The sequence below is a fragment of the Branchiostoma lanceolatum genome, chromosome 13 (genome assembly GCF_035083965.1).
Source record: "Branchiostoma lanceolatum isolate klBraLanc5 chromosome 13, klBraLanc5.hap2, whole genome shotgun sequence".
In the NCBI taxonomy this organism is placed as follows: Eukaryota; Metazoa; Chordata; class Leptocardii; order Amphioxiformes; family Branchiostomatidae; genus Branchiostoma; species Branchiostoma lanceolatum.
In genome coordinates this window covers 3,092,151-3,115,219 of record NC_089734.1, presented here as the reverse complement: position 1 = coordinate 3,115,219, position 23,069 = coordinate 3,092,151, and the positions used below count along the sequence as shown (strand labels likewise).

Here is a 23,069-nt window from a genome sequence, read left to right as displayed (position 1 = left end):
TGTCAGAAGATTATCTCAGTACTGGTTCTTACAGCAATACAAGGCTTGTTACCTTCGGGAAGAAGGTCTGTGACCTCTGACAGGGGTACTGTTTTTGACATACCTAAGATTGTCAAGATAAATGATAATAACATGATATTGTGATTGCGTTGCTGTTTCAAAATGAACAGTTTTTAGCACCTGCTGGGAGCACTACCTATCAAATCATCCTCAAATACACTGCTGACACAGTAGAGCACCGGCGCGTTTTACGGCTCCAGAATTGACACCGTGCGTCATTTCAGTATGATGCCTACTCACTAATGAGTCTGCATGCTCTTTTCCGTAAGGCGTAGGCAGCCTATTTTTATTTCCCGTAACTCTTAGGGAAAGCCATCATAGTCACGTAATTTGTAGCAAGGCGCCCAAATTTAGCGTAATTGCCTTCCTTGATTTTAGTGTAAAGTGTTGTCGGGACACCCCATACAGACCCTCACTAACAGTTGTATCCTTCGTTCGTTCAGACCCTTGAAGTACCTAGTTGCACATAGGGCAGCAGGTTTCTTTGCTGTTTCAATAGCAGCTAGCCCTTCCTCATTAATGTGATCGAAACACCTCTTTAAACACGGAACCCCCATTTTACGTCTTCTGAATGACACATGCTGGCCCAACTGAAATGTTTCGACCCAGGATTGAACCAGGGCCCCCAAGTTACCTACTAATTGGAGCTCAACTGTGAGGCTGTAACCAGTTGAGCTATAGGGGCATCTCTAACATTTGTATATACTACAAAAACAACTATTAGGAGATATCCTGAAATCAGAAGCAAAACTGCAAATAGAAACTGTAACAGTTTCCCTCCAAATGCCAATGAAAGTTTGGTCTGTATTTGCTTTAATTGTTCATGACTGGCTGAAGTAAAACCTCTCCTGGCTGTCAGATACATCTACATACCGCAGATGTTTGTTCAACATACCAGACACATCAGGTAACGCTTCACAAACCACCTGTTTGCTTCTGTACAAAGTAGGACAAAGATTGAAAGGACAGACGGAAAGAAAAGAAAAATGTCCTCAGAAAGGACGTTAGGTCCCGTGTTTGAGGAGAACCATACCTCGAACACGTTTAAGAACCCGCCGCACTTATCGAAAAGAGTAGGGGTCCTTCCCGGTGTGAGTGGTTCAAAACCTACAGTCCCCTGGCCGCACATGGGTTCGCCCTTAGTAATAGCCTTAGCGGCTAGTTGGGCAATCCTGGCATGTACATGCTTAACCAATAAATAATTAAAGAATAAAAGAAATATGAGTAAATCAACAAATCAAGATATTCATAGTAAAATCTAAAAAGTGACTGTTTAGTTTTTAACCTTCTCCCTGCTGCCTAATTTTGTAACCAATAGGGGATTGGGTGCTAAACGGCTACCTCAGTGTGCTATAAGGGTTAAAGTCAATGAATTTGAAGCATGTTATGTAACAATTTTCAATGTGTGAAAAATTCAAAGAAAATACCTAGACAACATTGCGTTATACAGGGATATTCCAACTATGAGCAGGAGGGGGCTCCTGTATGTGTGCCATTTTGTTCAGTTATCAAAGCATGAAGGAACAGTACCAGTGTATATCATGCCATCACCAACTGTTTTTGAAACTCACAAACCAAGAAAATGCCATAAAAGTAACTTCAATCCTCTTTGTACTACTTTGTACTGTTTTTGTACTAAGGGTATTTTTTTTCCAGTGTTCTTGTGTGTCCCTTTGTCTGATAACACAATAAGTTGAGAAGGCCTGTATGGATTCTCTTGACATTTGGTACGTGAGCAAGTCTTGATGGAACCTCAGAATGATTAAACTTTGAGCCACCTAGCAGCTTGTTTGTGAAATACATGAGTTCCTTGAGTAACTAAGTGCAGATGTCTCAAACAAAAATGTATCTTTTCATTCTGTACACCAACAAACCCCTGAGGTTACGTTTTATCTTCACTAAAGGATGTTGAAAACCCCTTTCGCTCCCTTGGAATGCCAAAGTCAACCACAGTAATCTTTACTGTAAAGGCAAGGACAAGACGGCTTACAGTTGTAGAAGAAAGGACCACCATCTCAACAAAGGCATTTCATTCTTTGTCTGAGAGCATTCTCCCAATACTATAGTCTAATTTTGTTACTTTTATATTATTAGATTTTATATTCATATCGAAGGAGCCACAGAGTCTGAATTGTCTAGCCTGTACCAGGATTTCCTATGGGGTTATGGATATATAGAATTCGACAAAAGTAAGATGAATATTATAAATTGATCAGGAGAGTCAGTCCGACAGGAAAATACTATATTCTCCCTATATTGTAGCCAGTATAGTTAGGCTGGTAGAGACCATGAATTGTCCCATGGTATTGTCGTAGCCCCCAGCGCAGGAAAAGCTTTCGGGATTTTAAAGGCTTTGAGAAATTGCTTTCACATGGAGGTGACACTGGAGGCACCCGCAGCTTCCCTTCTCTATACTTACCCTAGTCATTTGGAATTAAGGAAGACATTTTCCAAATTTCTAAGGGTATCATGCAATTGAAGTTGTTACTATACAGTAACTAATACTATCTTTACAATTTTGGTTTCAACAGTCATTTGAAAGAGCATATGCCTTCCTTGATTTGTGGTTTCTTTATTTGTCAGAAAAGTATATATAGATCTTGTAACTGCAATAATAGGGATACAGATTGGCAGCTTCCCTTCTCTATACTTACCCTAGTCGTTTGGAATTAAGGAAGACATTTTCCAAATTTCCAAGGGTATTATGTGGGGACTGACAATTCAAGTTTTAACACGTTACAATAACTAATACTCTCTGTATCTGTACAAGTATGGTTTTGTTTGTCATTTGAAAGAGCACATTGTGGTTTCCTCAATTGTGAAAAAAGTCTATATAGACCTCGTAACTGTAACAATAGGGATATACATTGGCATTAGATTTTTGTTGTAGACTTACTAATCTAGGGCCAATCCAGTTTGATTTGTTGGTTCCTTGATATAGAAAAGAAAATGTCTAAATTTGAAAATGAACATTAAAAAAAGAATTTGACATGTACCTTGGTTCAAACAGTATCAGGGAGGGGACATCAGAAAGATTTTTCCATTGTTCACAAGCCCCTATTTTCATTTGCCTTTGAATGAATGAATGAATGAAGGAATGAATAAAATTATGAATTGATGAATCAATGAATATCCTTCTCGAAATAAAATAAATGAATGAATTTAAAACAAAATAAATAATGAACAAATTTGAACGTTTTCATTTAGAACCTTTCATTTAAAATCTCTGACAACCAACTAAATAATTTGGTATAGCCTAAAGAACATACAGTACTAAATAATTGGTACCGCCTTGGGACACAGACATGTGAAACCAGATCCACTTGAAGTTATGGTATGGCTATGAAATTTTTAACAAAAGACAGATGTGAGACGAAGCTATTACTAAATGGTGCCTTTGGTGAAAAAAAATCTGCATTCAATCAATGCACATAAAACTTCCTTCAAGTAAAATACACTACAGGGGGTTAGGTAAAGTTTGGACAGTTGAAGGAGTGTTTGTTCTCACAGTATAAATGTACATGATCTCTTGTACTTTTCTGCTAGTTTGGCTTCTATACTTGCTGCCCCAAAAAAATTTATTTTTTTAGGGGCAGCCAGTATAGAGCCCCAGTAGTAATGGGATGGCACCCAGGCTACATTTCTGCTATTAGGCAACGGCAATTTAATTTCTTGGTTTTCGTATCTAAAAAAATGCTAACTTGGAATATCAGCCTTTCTGTAAACAAAATGTGAAACAGTATAGTGATACATGAAACAATTAGCTAAATACCTAACCTTGAAATAAGTCCTTGTAAAAAGATGATTGCCAAGTGGAGATCTGTTTAAAAATGTTTATAAATTGCTCAAGCTACTGTAAATCTTTTTACTTTCACGGTGGTTTTATTTCGTGGTGGGAGGAAAAAGGATGTTTTAGTGGTGTTTTAAAAGTTTTGAAACAATTCTGTTTAAAGCAACCATACAAAGCAGATGTATTCATGGTACCATGAATTTGCAGTAGAGCGACCAATGCATAACCTGCAAAAATAAAACCACTGCAATTGTTCCACGATTTACAGTAGCTGCGTCAGGTGACCACCCCTGCAACGTTGACTGGAACATCCCAACATACTACCAAATTTGTTTCAAAGTGAATAGAAGTTCCCCAAGAGAGCTACTGTATATAGAAATTCCACCCTTAGATTATTCCACCATTCCACCATTTAGTCATGGCGCTTACAGATAATTGGTCCTAATCAGCTAAAGGTTAGCCCCCTTTAATAGAAGGCTTCAAGCTTGTCTTTTGGGGAGCTTTTTTCAAAATTGTTATTCTAAAAGTCACTGGTTTTGAACATCTCCCAAGTCTCTAGATTTTTTACTATGTAAAACTAAAAATCCAACTTTTCCTCCCTCCACAAAATAAGTCAATCAATTTATAGTGTACAATCGGAAAACAGCACATTGTACAAAAAAAATGTAAGCCCCCAAAATATCCAGCCAAGGGGCCTACTATCAATATGGAGGCTATTACAGATAATTGACTTTAATGAGCTATTACAATAAAAGGCAACACATCAAACCTGCCCCACCCCACCCCCTGGTCAAAACTGAATCCCCCCCTTTTGAGGCACCAAATAAAGGCAGTCACTTCAAAGCCAGGCAGGAGCACAGTAATCTGCCACCTCAGTGTGTGTCACAGGATGTCAGAGGAAACTATTACCATATGCTTCCTGCACTGCCTCCTGGGACGGTAGGGAGAGGGCCAGGCTGGCCCGCCTCCCAGCCAGGAGCTCATTTGACAGCCAGGCAGGCACGGAGTAGGGAACACTCACACACCACTGCAACTAGACACAACAGCTACCCACCGTACAACTCTCAGGATGCTGCTCAACGCCGTTTTACTTCTACTGCCATTCCGTGAGTACATATGTACTATCTTTGTGTTGTGAATAATTCAGTAGAATTCTTTTCAATGGTGTAATTGTGACCTAGGAGGTTTTGGCTACAGATGGTTTGAGTAGGGGCGATGGTTGGATTTATATGCATAGGCAAGTTGTTTATAGAGTTCAAAGTGTTTATGAAAGTTTCTAAATTGTACTGCCATTCTGTGAGTACTTGTGAATAGCTTTCTGTTCTGAATAATTCAGTAGGATTCTTTTGAATGGAAGAATCGTTTCGGTTTTGGTTACAGATGGTTTGAGTCTGTAAAGGGGATGTTAGATTTATATGCACAGGGAAGTTGTTAGATCTGGAGTTCAAAGTGTTTGTGAAAGTTTCTGATGCCATTCGGTGAATATTAGTATATAGCTTTCTGTTGTGAATAATTCAGTAGAATTCTTTTGAATGGTGTAGTCATTACACAGATGGTTTGGTAAAGAGTAGAGTAGAGAAGAGTAGAGGAAAGTAAAGCCATGGATGGTTAGATTTATATGCAGACAAGTTGTTAGATCTGAAGTTCAAAGTGTTTATGAAAGTTTCTACTGCCATTCGGTGAATACTATAGCTTTCTGTTCTGCATGATTCAGTAGGATTCTTTTGAATGGTATAACCGTTACACACATGGTCGGGTAAAGGCATGGACGTTTAGATTTATTTGCATAAGCAAGTTGTTAGATCGGGAGTTCAAAGTGTTTATGAAAGTTTGTAGGTTGGACATGCTTGACGTGTACATGTACTTTCTGGTAGAGTTGTAGCAGTGGTTACAGTATGTTGTGGTGTTTTAGAAGTGTATTCAGAAGGCTTGTGATAGTGGAGGGAAAAATAGGGGGCTTTAATCATTAATGACTTGCAGATGACATAGATAAAGGCTCATCATCACAGATGTTTGGAGTTGGGTCAATCTGGGAGGATCAGATGTCAAAGAGAGGTCTGGTTTTAGGGTAAACTCTTGTCTCATTGTTGGTAACAATTCTTTTTTGCATGTCTTTAGATAGATTCTATAGAGGTTTACTGGTATAGACACAATGCACAGGCACTTCTGTGAGTTCATTTGTGAAGAATCTTGAGACTAAACTAATCTTGATTTGAGGAATTGTCACTCAGCTCTGATGAGTCAGAGGTTTGAAGGGTTCCATCTGGATTTTAATCTTTCTAAACAGGATTTTAGTCATTATGTAAATTAAAGGATATCTTAGAAATTCCTTCTGAAAAGGGGACATATGTACCACTAACTTCAAGTTCATTAGAAATTAGAATGAACTGAATATGTCAAAGGAAGATCAATAAGACTAAAGATAACTAGGAGTAGTACAGTAGAGTAGAGTAGAGTAGAGTAGAATAAGGTTGATTCCGTCAGGTAGGAACTGCATGTTTAATTTCCGTTTTTTTTCTATGTTTTTTTAGTTTTTTTTTTTCTTTTTTAGTTCATGTATCTTGATTATTTTTTTTAATTTTGAGAAGAAGCATTTTTAGTTTCTGTGTCAAGCTGAAAGTGGCCCAGTATTTATCTAGTCTTCAGTTAGTGCAAGCACATATACAGAGTTAAAACATGGAAGGGCAAGCTATATATTACAATTCAATTAGGGTCTAGGTCCTGCCAGCCAGTCTTTGTTTACTTTGTGTCAAGGGCGGTCAACCAATTTTGATGGCTAAGAGCTTTTCAGTGCTGAACCCAGTCTGACCCTAGCCCGCCATGCAAGCCTGGTCTGAACTCCTGGACTTAATTGGTCGCTGTGTGTTTAAATTTAGCATTCGTCTTTTGTTGTCAGTTTTAGCTTTTCATAACATCAAATATATCTGCACAAGAGGTTTCAGGATTAGGATGTTTAAGGTGGTTTCGTGAAATAAGGCCTTAGGGAAGGTTTTAAAAATACTTAATTGACTGCTGTGTGTTTGTCATTTGTCCTTTGTTGTGGTTTTTCTTACACAAATGATTCTTGGAAATACAGTCAAACCTGCCCAAGGCGACCACCCGGCGGACCGAGCAAAAACGGTCGCGATGGACAGGTGGTCGCCATGAAGAGGATTCCACTCACATGTTTCCAGGTCGAGGTTTTCAAATACAGTACGTAAATGGATGGAAAATTATGTGAATTTAGACAGCATGACCCCTACCAGGTTCAATTCTCATTGACAGAAAGATCCTACAAAAATTACATTTTCCGTTATCGATGTAATAATTGTATACCGCTACATCGTGTACAAATTTTCGTCATAATTTTGACTACAAAACAATGGTTGCCTCAATGATCTCGCAGCGCCCTCCCGCATTCACACGTTACATTAAATAGTACACACACACACGCACATCATCGAAGTTTTAAGGCCTAAGACAGATCCCTAGAAAACGCCTGCTGGTCCCAGCCTTTTTTGGGGCGCCGACCGTTGGATGAAAGGGTCAAAAAGTTTTCGATCTGACAACTAAAGATGAAAACGGAACGGTGTGATTTCGTCGCGCCGCGCCGCCAAGCTCTGTGCGACCGCATCGAAGGGTAAGTCAGTGCAGCAGAACGCACAGCGTCCAATAAAGGTTTGTGAGATTCATGGGAATAAAAAGAAAATAAGAATTTTGATTTTCACCAATAACTAGAGTATTCGCAAATGTTCATACACAAAAGCATCGTGTTTTAGAAAGGTCAGCGGTACGCCAAATCCGAGCCGCGCCAAATCCAAGATGGCGTCGGGACCAAGGATGTTACGCGCCGATTTGAGGCACAAGACATGGTCACGTAAAAACTCAATAGTCCTCGAACGAAAGGCCAAATCATGCATATAAATGTGTCCTCGTAATGTCAAGACGTTCCTCAAGCCCCTGCAATAAAGCGGGGTATCTAAACTTCTCCAAGGAGCAAGATTTCTCGAGTTAAAGATGACACATTTTCCAAGGTTTTCCCTATGGTTTAAGTATTACACTCCGGACCAAGAACGCACCATATGGGGGTTTCGCGGCATGCGGTTTGAGGGCGACACTCCACTGTTTCCGGGTCACACTCAGCGTGACGGCAGAATACTGGCAAGACAAAGCAAAAGAAATGTTTCGTGTTGATTCTGATGACAGTTGACTGTGTTCGGGCGGGAAGCGCGCAAGGAGGCGGCCCACTGTAGTACACGGTTTTAAAGTAACGTTAACGATGGCATTGTATATAAAGTTCTGGCACACTTTCTACTTATACTGTTAAAATTTTTGGCTTTTATATCCTCCGAATTATAACTGAAAATCGTTCCATGGACAACGTTAAGATTGCATTATCAAACGGGTTATACCCGCCAACTAAATACAGGCTTGATACTGTTCTTTAGCAAAACTTCGTAAGTGTTCTATAACATACTTAAAATACTTTTCCGTTTCACGTCTGTGCCTATATGGGTGTACACACGCCCTTCAGAGGGCAAGGTTAAAATTGGGTATGACCCAATTCTAAAATGAAAACTTTTCGTTTGACACCTGTGCCTATATAGGTATACACACGCCCTTGAGAAAGCAAGGTTGAAATTGGGTCAATGAAATGACCCAATTCTAAAAGGAAAACTTTCCGCCCTACGTCCGTGCCTATATGGGTGTACACACGCCCTTGAGAAGGCGAGGTTAATATTGGGTCGATGGAATATTTAATGACCCAATTCTAAAAGGAAAACTTTCCGTCCTACGTCCGTGCCTACATTGTTGTACACACGACCTTGAGAAAGCAAGGTTGAAATTGGGTCAATGAGATGACCCAATTCTAAAAGGAAAACTGTTTCGTCCTACGTCCGTGCCTACATGGGTGTAACGTTACACACGCCCTTGAGAAGGCGAGGTTGACATTGGGTCAATGGAATGACCCAATTCTAAAATGAAAACTTTTCCGTTTGACGTCCGTGCCTAAATGGGTGTACAAATGACCTTGAGAAGCCAAGGTTGAAATTGGGTCAATGGAATGACCCAATTCTAAAATGAAAACTTTTCCGTTTGACGTCCGTGCCTAAATGGGTGTACACACGCCCTTGACAAAGCAAGGTTGAAAATTGGTTCAATGAAATGACCCAATTCTAAAAGGAAAACTTTCCGCCCTACGTCCGTGCCTATATGGGTGTATACACGCCCTTGAGAAGGCGAGGTTAATATTGGGTCAATGGAATTATTAATGACCCAATTCTAAAAGGAAAACTTTCCGTCCTACGTCCGTGCCTACATTGTTGTACACACGACCTTGAGAAAGCAAGGTTGAAATTGGGTCGATGGAATGACCCAATTCTAAAATGAAAACTTTTTCGTTTGACGCTCGTGCCTATATGGGTGTACACACGCCCTTGAGAATGAAGGTTGAAAATTGGGTCAATGAAATGACCCAATTCTCAAATGAAAACTATTCTGTTTTACGTCCGTGCCTATATGGGTGTACACACGCCCTTGAGAAGCCAAGGTTGAAATTGGGTCAATGGAAAGACCCAATTCTAAAATAAAGTACTTTTCCGTTTGACGTCCGTGCCTATTATGGAGTACAGATGCCATTGAGAAGCCAAGGTTGACAGTGGGTCGATGGAATGACCCAATTCTATAATCAAAGACTTTTCCGTTTGACGTCCGTGTCTATATGGGAGTACCGTGACACGGCCCTGAGAAGCCAAGGTTGAAATTGGGTCAATGGAATGACCCAATTCTAAAATGAAAACTTTTCCGTTTGACGTCCGTGCATATATGGGAGTACACACGGCCCTGAAAAGCCAAGGTTGAAATTGGGTCAATGGAATGACCCAATTCTAAAATGAACTTTGACGCCCGTGCCTATATGGGTGTACACACGCCCTTAAGCCGGCGTCAATATTCATGCGAGCGTCGGCCGAATTCGTAAATCGCCCAAAGCTCGCCGAATTTCAAAATCGCCCGAGCATATTTGGATCAATTTGATTTCTAAAAATTGACCGAAGCCCGCATAATCGACAGAACGTCGGCCGTCCTTCGGCCGAAAATACCCATTTGGAGCTCGCCGACACGTCAGCCGAGCTGAATTCTTGATCTGTGACGGGGGATTAAGAAGGCAAGGTTGACATTGCGTCAATAGAACGAGGGCATTGTATATAATGTCCTAACACACTTTCTAGTTTACACTGTTTTTAGCTCTTATACCCTGAAAATCATAGCTAAGAGCGTTTCTTAAGAACGTTTAGAATTGCATTATTAACCCTCATCCGACCGACACATTTTTGCGACGAATCTGGCCGTATGGGGTCCAAACGGACCCCATTTTGCTTTGCCCCCTAAATATATTTCTGGTGGATCTTATTGTAGTTATTGTGCATATCCTGTTACAATAATCTATGGAGAATATTTTGATAATTTTTGGTGTTGATGATTAATGCTCATTATCATAATTTATGCAGAAAATGAGGAGAACCCGCATTTTCCTTTAACCCTATCTAAACTGGTGGGGCTAAAAGTGCCCGTGCCAACTTTGACATCGTATAACTGCCAAATGACATATGCTAAGATTACCAAACTTGGTGACTTTTCCTGAAATTTAGTTGGCAACAATTCCATGATAATAGTTTAAGTTTATAATTCCATTGACCCAATTTCAACCTTGCCTTCTCAAGGGCGTGTCTACACCAATATAAGCACGGACGTCAAACGGAAAGTCTTTTATTTAAGAATTGGGTCATTCCATTGACCCAATGTCAACCTTGGCTTCTCAAGGGCGTGTGTACACCCATATAGGCACGGACGTCAAACGGAAAGTCTTTTATTAATTTCAACCTTGCCCTCTCAAGGGCGTGTGTACACCAACATAGGCACGGACGTAGGACGGAAAAGTTTTTATTATAGAATTGGGTCATTCCATTGACCCAATGTCAACCTTGCCTTCTCAATGGCGTGTGTACACCAACATAGGTACGGACGTCAAACGGAAAAGTTTTCATTTTAGAATTGGGTCATTCCATTGACCCAATGTCAACCTTGGCTTCTCAAGGGCGTGTGTACACTCATATAGGCACGGACGAAGGACGGAAAAGTTTAAGTTTTAGAGTTGGGTCATTCCATTGACTCAATTTCAACCTTGCATTCTCAAGGGCGTGTGTACACCAACATAGGCACGGACGTAGGACGGAAAAGTCTTTGATTATAGAATTGGGTCATTCCATTGACCCAATGTCAACCTTGCCTTTTCAAGGGCGTGTGTACACCAACATAGGCACGGCGTAGGACAGAAAAGTCTTTGATTATAGAATTTGGTAATTCCATAGACCCAATTTCAACTTTGGCTTCTCAATGTCGTGTGTACACCCATATAGGTACGGACGTCAAACGGAATGTTTTCATTTTAGAATTGGGTCATTTCATTGACCCAATTTCAACCTTGCCCTCTCAAGGGCGTGTGTACACCAACATAGGCACGGACGTAGGACGGAAAAGTTTTCATTATAGAATTTTGGGTCATTCCATTGACCCAATTTCAACCTTGCCTTTTCAAGGGCGTGTGTACACTCATATAGGCACGGACGTCGAACGGAAAAAAGTTTTCATAATAGAATATTGGGTCATTTCATTGACCCAATGTCAACCTTGCCTTTTCAAGGCCGTGTGTACACCCATATAGGCACAGACGTCGAACGGAAAAAGTTTTCATTATAGAATTTTGGGTCATTCCATTGACCCAATGTCAACCTTGCCTTTTCAAGGCCTTGTGTACACCAATATAGGCACAGACGTCGAACGGAAAAGTTTTTATTATAGAATTGGGTCATTCCATTGACCCAATTTCAACCTTGGCTTCTCAGGGGCGTGTGTACACCCATATAGACACGGACGTCAAACGGAAAAGTACTTCATTTTAGAATTGGGTCATTCCATTGACCCAATTTCAACCTTGTCTTCTCAAGGGCGTTTGTACACATATATAGGCACGGACGTCAATCGGAAACTGTTTTTATTTTAGCATTGGGTCATTCCATTGACCCAATTTCAACCTTGGCTTGTCAAGGGCGTGTGTACACCCATATAGACACGGACGTCAAACGGAGAAGTACTTCATTTTAGAATTGGGTCATTCCATTGATCCAATTTCAAACTTGGCTTCTCAAGGGCGTGTGTACACCTACATAAGCATGGCGTAGGACAGAAAAGTCTTTGATTTTAGAAACGGGTCATTCCATGGACCCAATTTCAACTTTGGCTTCTCAATGTAGTGTGTACACCCATATAGGTACGGACGTCAAACGGAATGTTTTCATTTTAGAATTGGGTCATTCTATTGACCCAATTTAACCTTGCCCTCTCAAGGGCGTGTGTACACCAACATAGGTACGGACGTAGGACGGAAAAGTTTTCATTATAGAATTGGGTCATTCCATTGACCCAATTTCAACCTTGCCTTTTCAAGGGCGTGTGTACACCCATATAGGCACGGACGTCAAACGGAAAAGTTTTCCTTTTTTTGAATTGGGTCATTCCATTGACCCAATGTCAACATTGCCTTCTCAAGGGCGTGCGTACACTCATATAGGCACGGACGTAAGATGGAAAAGTTTTGATTTTAGAATTGGGTCATTCCATTGACCCAATTTCAACCTTGCATTCTCAAGGGCGTGTGTACAGCCATATAGGCATGGGCGTCAAATGGAAAAGTTTTCATTTTAGAATCGGGTCATTCCATTGACCCAATGTCAACCTTGGCTTCTCAAGGTCGTGTCTACACCCATATAGGCACGGGCGTCAAACGTAAAAGTTTTCATTTTAGAATTGGGTCATTCCATAGACCCAATTTCAACCTTGCTTTCTCAAGGGCGTGTGTACACCCATATAGGCACGGACGTCAAACGGAAAATCCTTTCATTTTAGAATTGGGTCTGCTTTCATGAAGGTTGCCTCCAGAGTGCCGAAGCCACCGTCTTCTTTAGGCTTCTCCAACTTTTCCCGGAACTCAGCCCTCTTAGTATGTCTCAACTGCTTCTGAGCATATACAAAATAGCTTACCGCAGCGAGCACAGACACTTTTGGTGACGTATGCCCGGTAGGTGTCGTCTGTTTCGTACTGGGCGCCCAGTAAGGATCAGTAAGGAGCCGGTTAATTTGCACTGCATGACAAATTATAAAATAAGAAAAGTATTCTAACATATCTTTGGATAGAACGTGAAGATTGACCACACTTCCGCGTTCGGCCGCAAGCCCTTCTGCTACGACCCGGAAGTAAATTACGCCTGATAATGCTGAAACGGTAGCACGGAAACCCCCATGCAGTGCGAAATCTACGACAGAATTTAACGCAAGAAGGCTCAATTGGGGCCAACTTTGAGTGTGCAAGTCTCGTTCGAAAATTATATTTGGATCTCCAAGTGTATCGCAGGACCTTGGACAGCTTCTTGACATTACGGGGGCACATTTATATGCATGATTTGGCCTTTCGTGCGAGATCTATTGAGTTTTTACGCGACCATGTCTTGTGCCTCAAATCGGCGCGTAACAAGGAACAACATTTCTCGCCCGATGTTTTGCCCGCCGCGAAGTCATTTTTCGGCGAAATTTAGCAAGACACAGACACCTTTTTGTTGAAAATACAAGAAATAGATAGTAATTTCTGTGAAAAATACTATTCCATATATTTTTGATCTTATTTTTGTCCTGAAAACATTTCCGTGAAATCCGACAGCAAAATGATCTGATGTCACCACACGCTTGAAAATTAGGCGGCCGCCATGGGCAGGGATTGTGCTCTGTGTGGTCCCATTTCGTGGCGGTCGCGGTCGCGTTGGACGGGTGGTCGCCTTGGGCAGGCAGCTTAATGCTTGTGCCTATGGGGAAAATTTTCGGGACCGAGAAAAAGCGGTCGCCATGGCCAGGTGGTCGCGTTGAAAAGGTGGTCGCCTAGGCAGGTTTGACTGTAGGTCATCTGACAGTGCGTCATTGTGTAGGGGGAATTTGATGCCTATTGTATTACGTAATTGGGGCATATCAGTTACATTATTAAAGAGGTGGAGGACTTTTGGTTATCCTTTTCATTTGGCCATGTAGGGTTGATTTCGTTCATGATTGTTGGATTATTTATGGAAATTAGGAAACCACAGATGATAGATATAAGATAAAAGATGGTGGTGTTTTTTGCTCAATGAAGTGTTTTTTGGGGTCATATCAGTTGCATCATAGAGCTTTGTAAGACTTGGTAAGTTGGTTATCCATTTCATTTGGCCATGAACTACATGTATGTACATGTGTCATTGATTTTAGTCATGGTGTTCAATAATTCATAGGGATGATAGATACACAATGTAGAAAAAAGACAGTGGTTGTTTACTCAATGAAGAGTGTTTTACAGAGGTCATCCTTTTTTTGTTTTTACCATTTTCTGTTGTTCCTTTTTTTGTCCATAGATCGACTCCATGAAGTTGATGAACTAACATGTATGGTTGCTTTAACTCATGAGTGTCAAATATCAATTATTCTAAGAAAACCACAGATGATAAATAGATAAAAGACAGAGGTGTTCTGATCTGAAGAGTGTTTTATAGAGGTCAAATTCATCCTTTTTTGCTTGTACCATTTTCTTTTGTTCCTTTCTTTGGCTATGAAGGTTTGATGTCATCCAAGAGTGTCAATTTGTCTTCTAGAGAACCACAGATGATAGATAAAAGACAGTGTTTTTTCCTTGATTAGAGAATGTGCCCTGACACAGTTATGTCAAACAGTGACACATAGCTATTCCATTTCTCATAACAAGGTCCATGTTAGGGGGAGGGGGGCGCTGGTCAGGCATCCCTCTTGCTTCTAGGAAAAACGTCGACCCTCCTGAGCCTTGTTTGACATTGAGGACATTTTTGAAGGTCAAACTCTGCCCTCGGTGTGCAGAAGGTCACACGGAGCTCTCCAGATATTTTGTAGACAGGACATAGGACCGATAAGAGTGACACCTAAGAATGCAATATTTTATGTCCTAACTCGGAGTTGTATTAGAATATATCACAAAAATAGTAGAGAACAGGTTTGGGACTTCAGATTGTGAACAAAGCATGACGCTTTTTTGTTAGCTTGAGTTAAGTGTAATGTGGCTTCGCTTCAACTCGCGTATTTGGCCAACCACACTGGGTCACCCTTACTCTTCTAGATGACTGTGTTGGGTTCTTTTTCGTGCAGAGGCATAACATGATAACTGCATCCAAGAAAAAATAACCTCCTTGCTGCATCTAAATGTTTAAGAAAAGGATGTTCTCAACTGTCCTTGCCTAAAGTTTATACTGCAACTTGTAAACAGTACATCCAGTCCATAGGAGATGTTTAGAACTTGTGCAAGACTATCAGTATCACTCAGTGGTCGGTGTTTATGTACACTGCCAGTGAGGTAGAACTCGGTAAACAAGTTCTACACTTGAAGAGTTCACGGCCTCTTACACACACTAAACCCTGATTACTTACAACAACTGTGCACTTCAGATGCTGCTCAGAAATTTTTACATACACTTAGTATGCGATGAATTTTTTAGCGTTTTGTCTTTTACTTTTAAACCCAGAGATTGCGAGGTGCTTACACAAGTATTGATAATAATTCTTAATTCATATGAAAGAGGTAAGGGACAGATTTTAATGTCTATGAATATCAAAAGCCAAATACTTTACTTGCTTTACTTTGGTCGATCTCCCGCTCGAACCAAACTTGAAAGCTTCCTCCACTCCACCCTATCAATTTTAGAAAAATAAAGTTTAAGAGAAGAAAAAGTAGTGTTCCCAGATAATAGTAGTCCAAGGATCGGGAGAGAGGTTTCCACCAAGGTTGGACTTAACCCCAAATCCCTTTGGAATGTGATAATCATAACACAGACATGCAGAATTCCTCCTTTTCTACCGGATTGCAATTTCCAATGTCAAACAGTATTGTCTCTGTTGTTTCAATGTCTTATTAAACCCAACATTCTTTTTTTCAATGACAAATAGAGAACACAAGTTGCTTTAGAAGTATTCTTTCTGTTGTTTGAATGTGTCAGCCTTTAGTTTTGTGTTTTAGAACCGTATTTTCACAGAAAAAAATCTGAACATCATGGCCAAAGACAGCAGTCTCTCTATAAAGCCTGAACCAGAGGCTGACGTCACCAAATAAAGGTCACCACCAGACACCTGTTTTACATTTTAATCATAGCCTGGATCCAGAAGTGAAATAGAATTCCTGACAGCTAAGCCAGGTTTAAGGCTGGAATCAACCTTTTCACATTCCGACCTTTTCCTGCCCCTTTAAGGCACAGACGGGACGACTTGAGACTGATATAAATTTAGTTTACTTAGGTTTAAAGTTCCCAGACAATTTTGAGATTGTTAACACTCAATTCCACTCATTATCATGTATGTGTGAGGCACTTAGCACTGTCAGGATGCAACAGCTGGTTAACAACTAGGCCACAGTAATTAAATCAGTTGGTTCAGGGATTTGGAAAGATAATAATACATTTGTACGTTTATCTCAAATTCATGCCCGTGGGCTAAATGGAAGTTGACAACAATTAATGATAAAGCACAAACATAAATTGAAACATAAGGCAAAGATTAAACTATGTTGCTAGTCTACAATAAGTTTCTATATCTACGATATTAACAGGGTTTGACTTCATAATGTTCAACATTACTGGAAGATCAGCATGAAAAAAGAGTCTGAGGAGAGAGTCTGCATCTTGGTTCTTATTGTTTCAGTTCAAGGAGGGAATGTAGTTAGACTCAAGACTTTTACATGTCTAAAACCAAGGGAATAGATCATTGACTTGAAGCAGAGTCTGAGGAGAATGTCTATGTTGGTTGGTTCACACAGTTTCAGTTCAAGGAGTGAATGTAGCCAGACTAAAGTTTTCATCACAGCCCTCTGTTTTATACTTTGATATGTCCAAGGCCAAGGACATAGATTATTGACTTGAAAAGCAGGGTCTGAGGAGAAAGTCTGTACCTTGGTTCACACATGTACAGTTTCAGTTCGAGAACTAAATGTAATTAATCAGACTCATTTCCTTACAGCAACCCTCTGTTTTCATGTTGTTCTCACTTCATTTTGACTTTTAAATGTCCCAAACCAAGAAAATACTTAAGTGACTTGAAATTAATGAAAAACAGAGTCTGAGGAGAAAGTCTGTATGTTGGTACACACAGTTTCAGTTCAAGGAGTAAATGTACAGTAGTCAGACTCAAGTTTTTATCCCAAGCCTCTGTTTTCATCCTGATTGCTTGCTAAACTTGTAGTTTGGAATGTTTGAGAACTAGGGAAATGAATTGGTGTGGAATCAGCCTTTGGGAATGTGGTATAGATTAGGCGTGTTATTATAGACAGTCTCTTTTCTTTACTGAGAAAGGATATTTGAACAAGATTTAAAGGATGAATTACTTGTTTACACTTGTAGCCTACAGTCCACAAACTCACATGGCTTTCAACACACTGTGAATTCAAGAAAATATATAGAATTACAAATAAAAGATTATCTAGTCATTCTAGTGTTACCTAAACAGGAGTTGTATGTAGTCAAAGATTGTTGAGTATTGGTATACGTATACTATCATCAATCAAAGTTTGGATTCTATAGAATTCTTGCCACTGGTGGAGACTCCCTCAAAGTCCTGCATGCAGGTTTTGGACAAATGATGGCCTTGTTGACAAGCACTCCCGGATTACATCAAACATCACATGAGCGTCTCTTTTCTTCCCCTGAACAAAAACGTCTCCAGAGCGTCTTAGAAAAGAGCCCCGTCTCCTGCTGTGGCAGCTTCTTCTGCTAATCTCCCATCATCGAGGTCGGATCTGTTGTTGGCAACCAGAATATCTGACCTCCTAAGTCCACCTTTAATCACCCAAGGAAGAGAAAGTTGATTAGTTGGAACAGATGGAAGGTAATGAGATGCTTAAGAATGACTTTAAGAAGACAGCTGTCATGTCTTGGACATGCTCCTTAGAATGATTTATGAGATTATGTAAGAAAACTACGTGTAAGACGTCTCCTCGGGCTGAATGTTCCTTTCAATGTCGTGAGACGAAGCTGTGCAAGGTCGCTGCATCGGGACTGACCTTGACCCCGTTGCCATGGCAACTAAGTCTGTGACCTTAGAAAACTTTTCTGTTGAGACTACAGTCCCTGAGCTAGGGTGAAGTTGGTCTTGTGTTCAAACTTATTGGAATACGTCATGATTGGCGCTGACTGTGGGGAAGAGATTCAGTTTATAAACATAAAGTCCTGTGCTGTTTTCCACTAGTCTAGAGGCTAACATTTTACAGGTCTCTCAACGAATTTCATAGATAAAGAACTTATCTTTTTAACTTTCATATATTTACATGTCGGCTAATCTGTCTAAAAAGCGTGCCGAAAACACACTATGGATTTGGTGCGCTGATGTGCCAACATCTAGCACATTTGCGACCAAGAATCTACAATCTATTAATTTATACTTATCGAAAAGAGTAGGGGTCCATCCTGGTGTGAGTGGATCAAATAAATCTGTCCGAATATGCAGCTTGTACTCTTCAGTACAAATGTGGTATGTTACGCTATGAAGTGGTTTACCGGGTATGTAATACAAAGAAACAAACAAACAAACAAACAAACAAACAAACAAATAAACAGCTTTTAATGTGCATCACTTTGCTGCATGCGTTAACCGGTATTGACCAGTCATTGTCACAAGGATTCAGATGGGAAGTCCTCCATGCAGAGAGGATCATGGGATTTCCTCCGCAGCCCTGCTCAACATCCCGTCCCGTCCTCTGATTGTAGGAAACACCGCTGAGGTCTTCCTCTCACCAAGGAGGTTATTTTTAACCTCCTTACTCTTACTCAGCAGAACATGACTGAAGGCGTGAGTAACCCTGCCAATGAACCTGGGGGTCCAGAGTTTGAATTTCGGTCATTGGACTCACATGCTGTTTGAAGGGGTTGTCATCCATTGGATGCGAGGTCCTGTGTTTGAGGAGAGCTACATGTATAACTTGAGTACGACTTACCGAACATTACTGTAGTAGCATGCTTGCTCTAGGGGCCTCTGGACCTGGAGAAAAGCTAGAAAAACTTTCCAGAAAAAATAGACTTTTACCCATCTTGGAAGACAAGTAGGATCACTGAAGACACAAACCAGTAGAATACAGGGATAATGTATGAACCTTTACTACCGGTACTGGTAGTAAGCCACCTCTGCATAAGGTCACCTGGCCACTGTGGTCACTATTTTTGGCCCCTCAAGATAGTTTTTCGATTGACCAAACTGTTAATTGATATAAAGAAACCTGTCTAAAGTGACCACCTGTTTATTAGTGACCATTTTCTTTTTCAAGTCCCTTGAGTGGTCACTGTAGACAGGTTTGCTAACGTTGCCAACGTTTCTCACTGAGTTATTTTTGTAAGTTTAAAAAAAGTTCTTGTTGTTCATCCGGGCAGGATGTGGCAGAATTGTAGCGATTCCTGTTTTTGTAACAACTGACTTGTTTGTAGCTGGTCACAAGCGTGTGAGAGCTCCGTGTGTGACCGTGTTTACGTCAACAAGACAGGTTTCTCACGAGTGGGTTGTAGGAAATAGTTTATCCAATCTAAGTGGGGTATGCTGTTGTTGTTCACCTTGTATCTACTTGTCTAGTGGCACAAAGGTCAGCAAGTTTCCTTGCTGTTTCAATAGCAGGGTACAGTATATTTTTACATGGAGGGGTTCGCTAGCCCTTCCCCTAAAGATAGCAGAGAGAATGTCTAGAAAAGGAAAAAATGTTAATCTGCTCTTAGCACGGGAAAGTGTGATACATAGAATCTTGGAATGAATTGATATGCTAGTAACCTCCATTAACATTATACCGCCATGTTATGTAAGTCCACCACTTCGAAAAACAGTGGGTTTGAGAGATCTCTAGTGCAGCACCTCCCTAATCTCCAAGCAGAGGTAAGATCTGGGGTATTTTCTACGTATTTACGTGGTATTTTATAAGTCTTTCTACTTTTCCGTTTTATGTTGGGCCTCCCTCCTCTTAAGAGGAGACCCAACATAAAACAGTAAAATAGAAAGATGTATAAAATACTGCGTAAATACGTAGAAAATACCCCAGATCTTACCTCTGCTTGGAGAGTAGCACCCCCCAGGTATGCACACTTTAGATATACAGGAGTACATATTAATTTTACTAGTACTCAGGGGGTGGGTATATGTTTAGATGTATGTTTTCAGAGTGGCAGAATTATGTACCCTTGGTGGAATTATGTTAGCAGATGTTACAGGCAGAGACAGCAGAAAGTAAAATGTATGGAAATTGTACCAACATGCTAATGTAAACACTCACTTATTTCAAGGCGACAAAACTGAAAAGTATCCATACATGTATTAAATATGATCTTTTTCCAGTTTAACTTGATGTCTTGCATTGTTGCAGGACTTCAGAGTGTCATCCATAAAATGTCTGGTTTGTGTGTTCTTATCAGAGGGGGAGTGACTCAGTTTTAAAAGCATGACAACTTTCTGTACTGTTTATTTCTCTAAGCGAACTTCCTGTGTACCTCACTACAAGTTATGGTCAGACCATGTTTCTTAGAACACATGCTTAGGCTCCACTTCAGGAGCCTAAACTTTGGCTAAAGCGATTTTCGATTTTCTAGTTCTTCCTATACATAGTAATTCTATCCCATTGCATATTGACCTTCATGGAGCAAAGATACGATGTTGTTGTGTGATGAGAACTGTAGGTGCTGACTTTTTGTTGGTCCCAATATATAAAGGACTCCTTGTGCTGCTTCTTTCTATGCTTTTTTTAATCACCCAAGGTATGCAATCATGATAGAATGTGCTAATATGAGCAAGTAAATGTTGATATCATACAGATTGCCAAATCCAGATTCATATGTCCAGTTTTCATGTTCTGAAATTGCTTTGGCCCTTGGGCACCTTTGAATTATTTTTCCCCATTTACCCAAGCATGGAGAATCCTGTCTACAATTCTATAGGAAGTGTGTCTTGGCAAGGAAACAGGAGCTGAGAACAAACCCCCAGTGTTCTACTCAGAGACTTAAAGACGTTTGTTACATCACATCTGTGGTTTCAACTTCCTGCTGGGAAGGTCAAAGCGTTGTCAGTTCAATGTCAAGTGGTGTGGAACACTCCCCCCCCTTCTGTCGCAGGCAGGGGCTGACACACACACTGCATGTAAACACAGGAAGTGGAAACCACAGTCATCTCCCAACATCTAAACTGGATAGCCTACATCTGTACCATTTATACTTACACTTACACTAGCCCTCTATATGCCAGCCATCATTACAGACTCTAACTTTTACTGACTGTCAGTGAAATTCTTTGTACTTTTAGTTGCTGCTAATGTTATCAACAGTACAGTAACACATATATGCATATTCTCCTCTGGTATGAGAAGGGGCTACAGTCTGTGTATATATGTGTGTGTGTGTGTGTGTGTGTGTGTGTGTGTGTGTGTGTGTGTGTGTGTGTGTATGTAAGTGTGTGTTTGTGTGTATGTGTGTGAATGTGTGTGGTGTGTTTTATATAATGTTAGAATAAAGTGAAGGACTTTTCCTCATGTTCTTCTTTCCAATTTGTATGCTGACTATATAAAACACGCCAAACTGCCGTGGACTTTAGCCCATGAACATATGGATGAGCACAAGAATCTAAGCTTCTTGATGTGCAAGTCTTTGTTTACCAGTTATCATCTTTAAATGAAACACAGAACTGTTTTCACACAAATGTGCACTGCCTCTAGATCAGATCTGGCATACTGGTAGGTCAAAAGTCACAAAGAAAGGGAATCAAGCTTGCTTGAGTCTTGTGTACCAAACAGTAGCTTCACAGAAAAGTTTTCGTCCCCAAATAATGTTATCAGATATTGTATTTCCTGCAATCTGCCAACTGGCATCAGATGAGGAATTCAGATATGAGGCTGGAAAGAGTTTTACTCTTTGTATATTAGATGTACAAAAAACACATTGTCAAGCTTTGTGTTTTGACCCAATAGCTGATCAGCTATGAGGGTCTGCATGGGGGGTCCCGACAGCGCTTTACTGAATTTCAGAGGACAAAATTTTTCCCCCATCTGTCCCAAAAATCTGAACTTCATGACATGACGTTAATGAAAATGTATTTTCGGAACCTTAAAATAACAGATTCAACAACAAAGAATCAACATGGGCTCCCAAACAATGAGTACAATGAGTGGGACGGAAAAATATTGAAAAACTGTAGACAGCCATGTCCTTGGTACATCATCTTGTACCTACTGAGGAACCAGGAAGGGTCCAGGATCTCGGAAGAGGCCTCTTGGTCCTGAGGAACCAGGATTACACTAACATTATGTGGGCTTGACTGCAGGCTGTCTTCAGGTCCTGTCCCTCCGTCTGGGATGGGGGACGGACAAAAAATTAAAACTGGAGACAGCCATGTCCTTGCTATATCATCTTGTACCTGAGGAACCAGGAAGGGTACAGGAAGAGGCCCTCTTGGTCCCCGTCCATCATCAGAGGTCCTGACAGCCGTTGTTATCACCTCAGGTCTCCGCCCTGGACTGGAGACTCCAGTCTAGACTCACCACACTTCACAAGCACTTGTTTGGACTACAGTAAACTACAGGCACTATCTACGCTCATGATCAGGGACTGAAAACATGTTTCTAAACTATTCATTCCTACCTGACTGAATGAACTCCACTGAACTCTCTGTACTGGAGAAACTTTTGGAACATTCCACACAGATTCATCTCCGTTCTAGTCAACTTCTAGACTTACCATACATCTTCACAAGCACAATGTTTGGACTAGGGTAAACTCCTGGTACTCAAACCAGCTACACTTAGGGACTCCTACATCACATGTCTCCTGACTACATGAACTTGAACTTATAATGGACTCTACGAAAACTTAGAAAACAATCCCATTCTATAGTCTTCTTGCTCTTCACAGTGACAAATCACACCTGGCTTGCCAGAGAACCAATAGCTGGAGAAACATTATCATTTTGCCTTTTTACATCTGCTTGGAGATCACCGTTTCTCGATATTAAAGGGAGAGCCAGACCAAGTATGGAGGATTAGATGATGCCCAGGATACTTGATGATGTATATAATAGCACACTGAAGTAGCCACTTGGCATCTCTGTAAGTGGTTACAGGGTGAAGGTTAGAAACCGTAGT

General features: G+C 40.6%; 1 protein-coding gene across 1 annotated transcript in view; it reads left to right on the top strand.

Annotated features, from left to right (window-relative positions):
* Window positions 1-4,694: 4,694 nt before the first annotated feature.
* Window positions 4,695-23,069, top strand: part of LOC136446862 (uncharacterized) — a 43,542-nt gene continuing 25,167 nt past the window's right edge. The window contains exon 1 of the mRNA XM_066445497.1: window positions 4,695-4,956. Coding sequence (XP_066301594.1) covers window positions 4,920-4,956 — 37 coding nt within the window. The 5' untranslated portion in view covers window positions 4,695-4,919. The remainder of the gene's footprint in view (window positions 4,957-23,069) is intronic.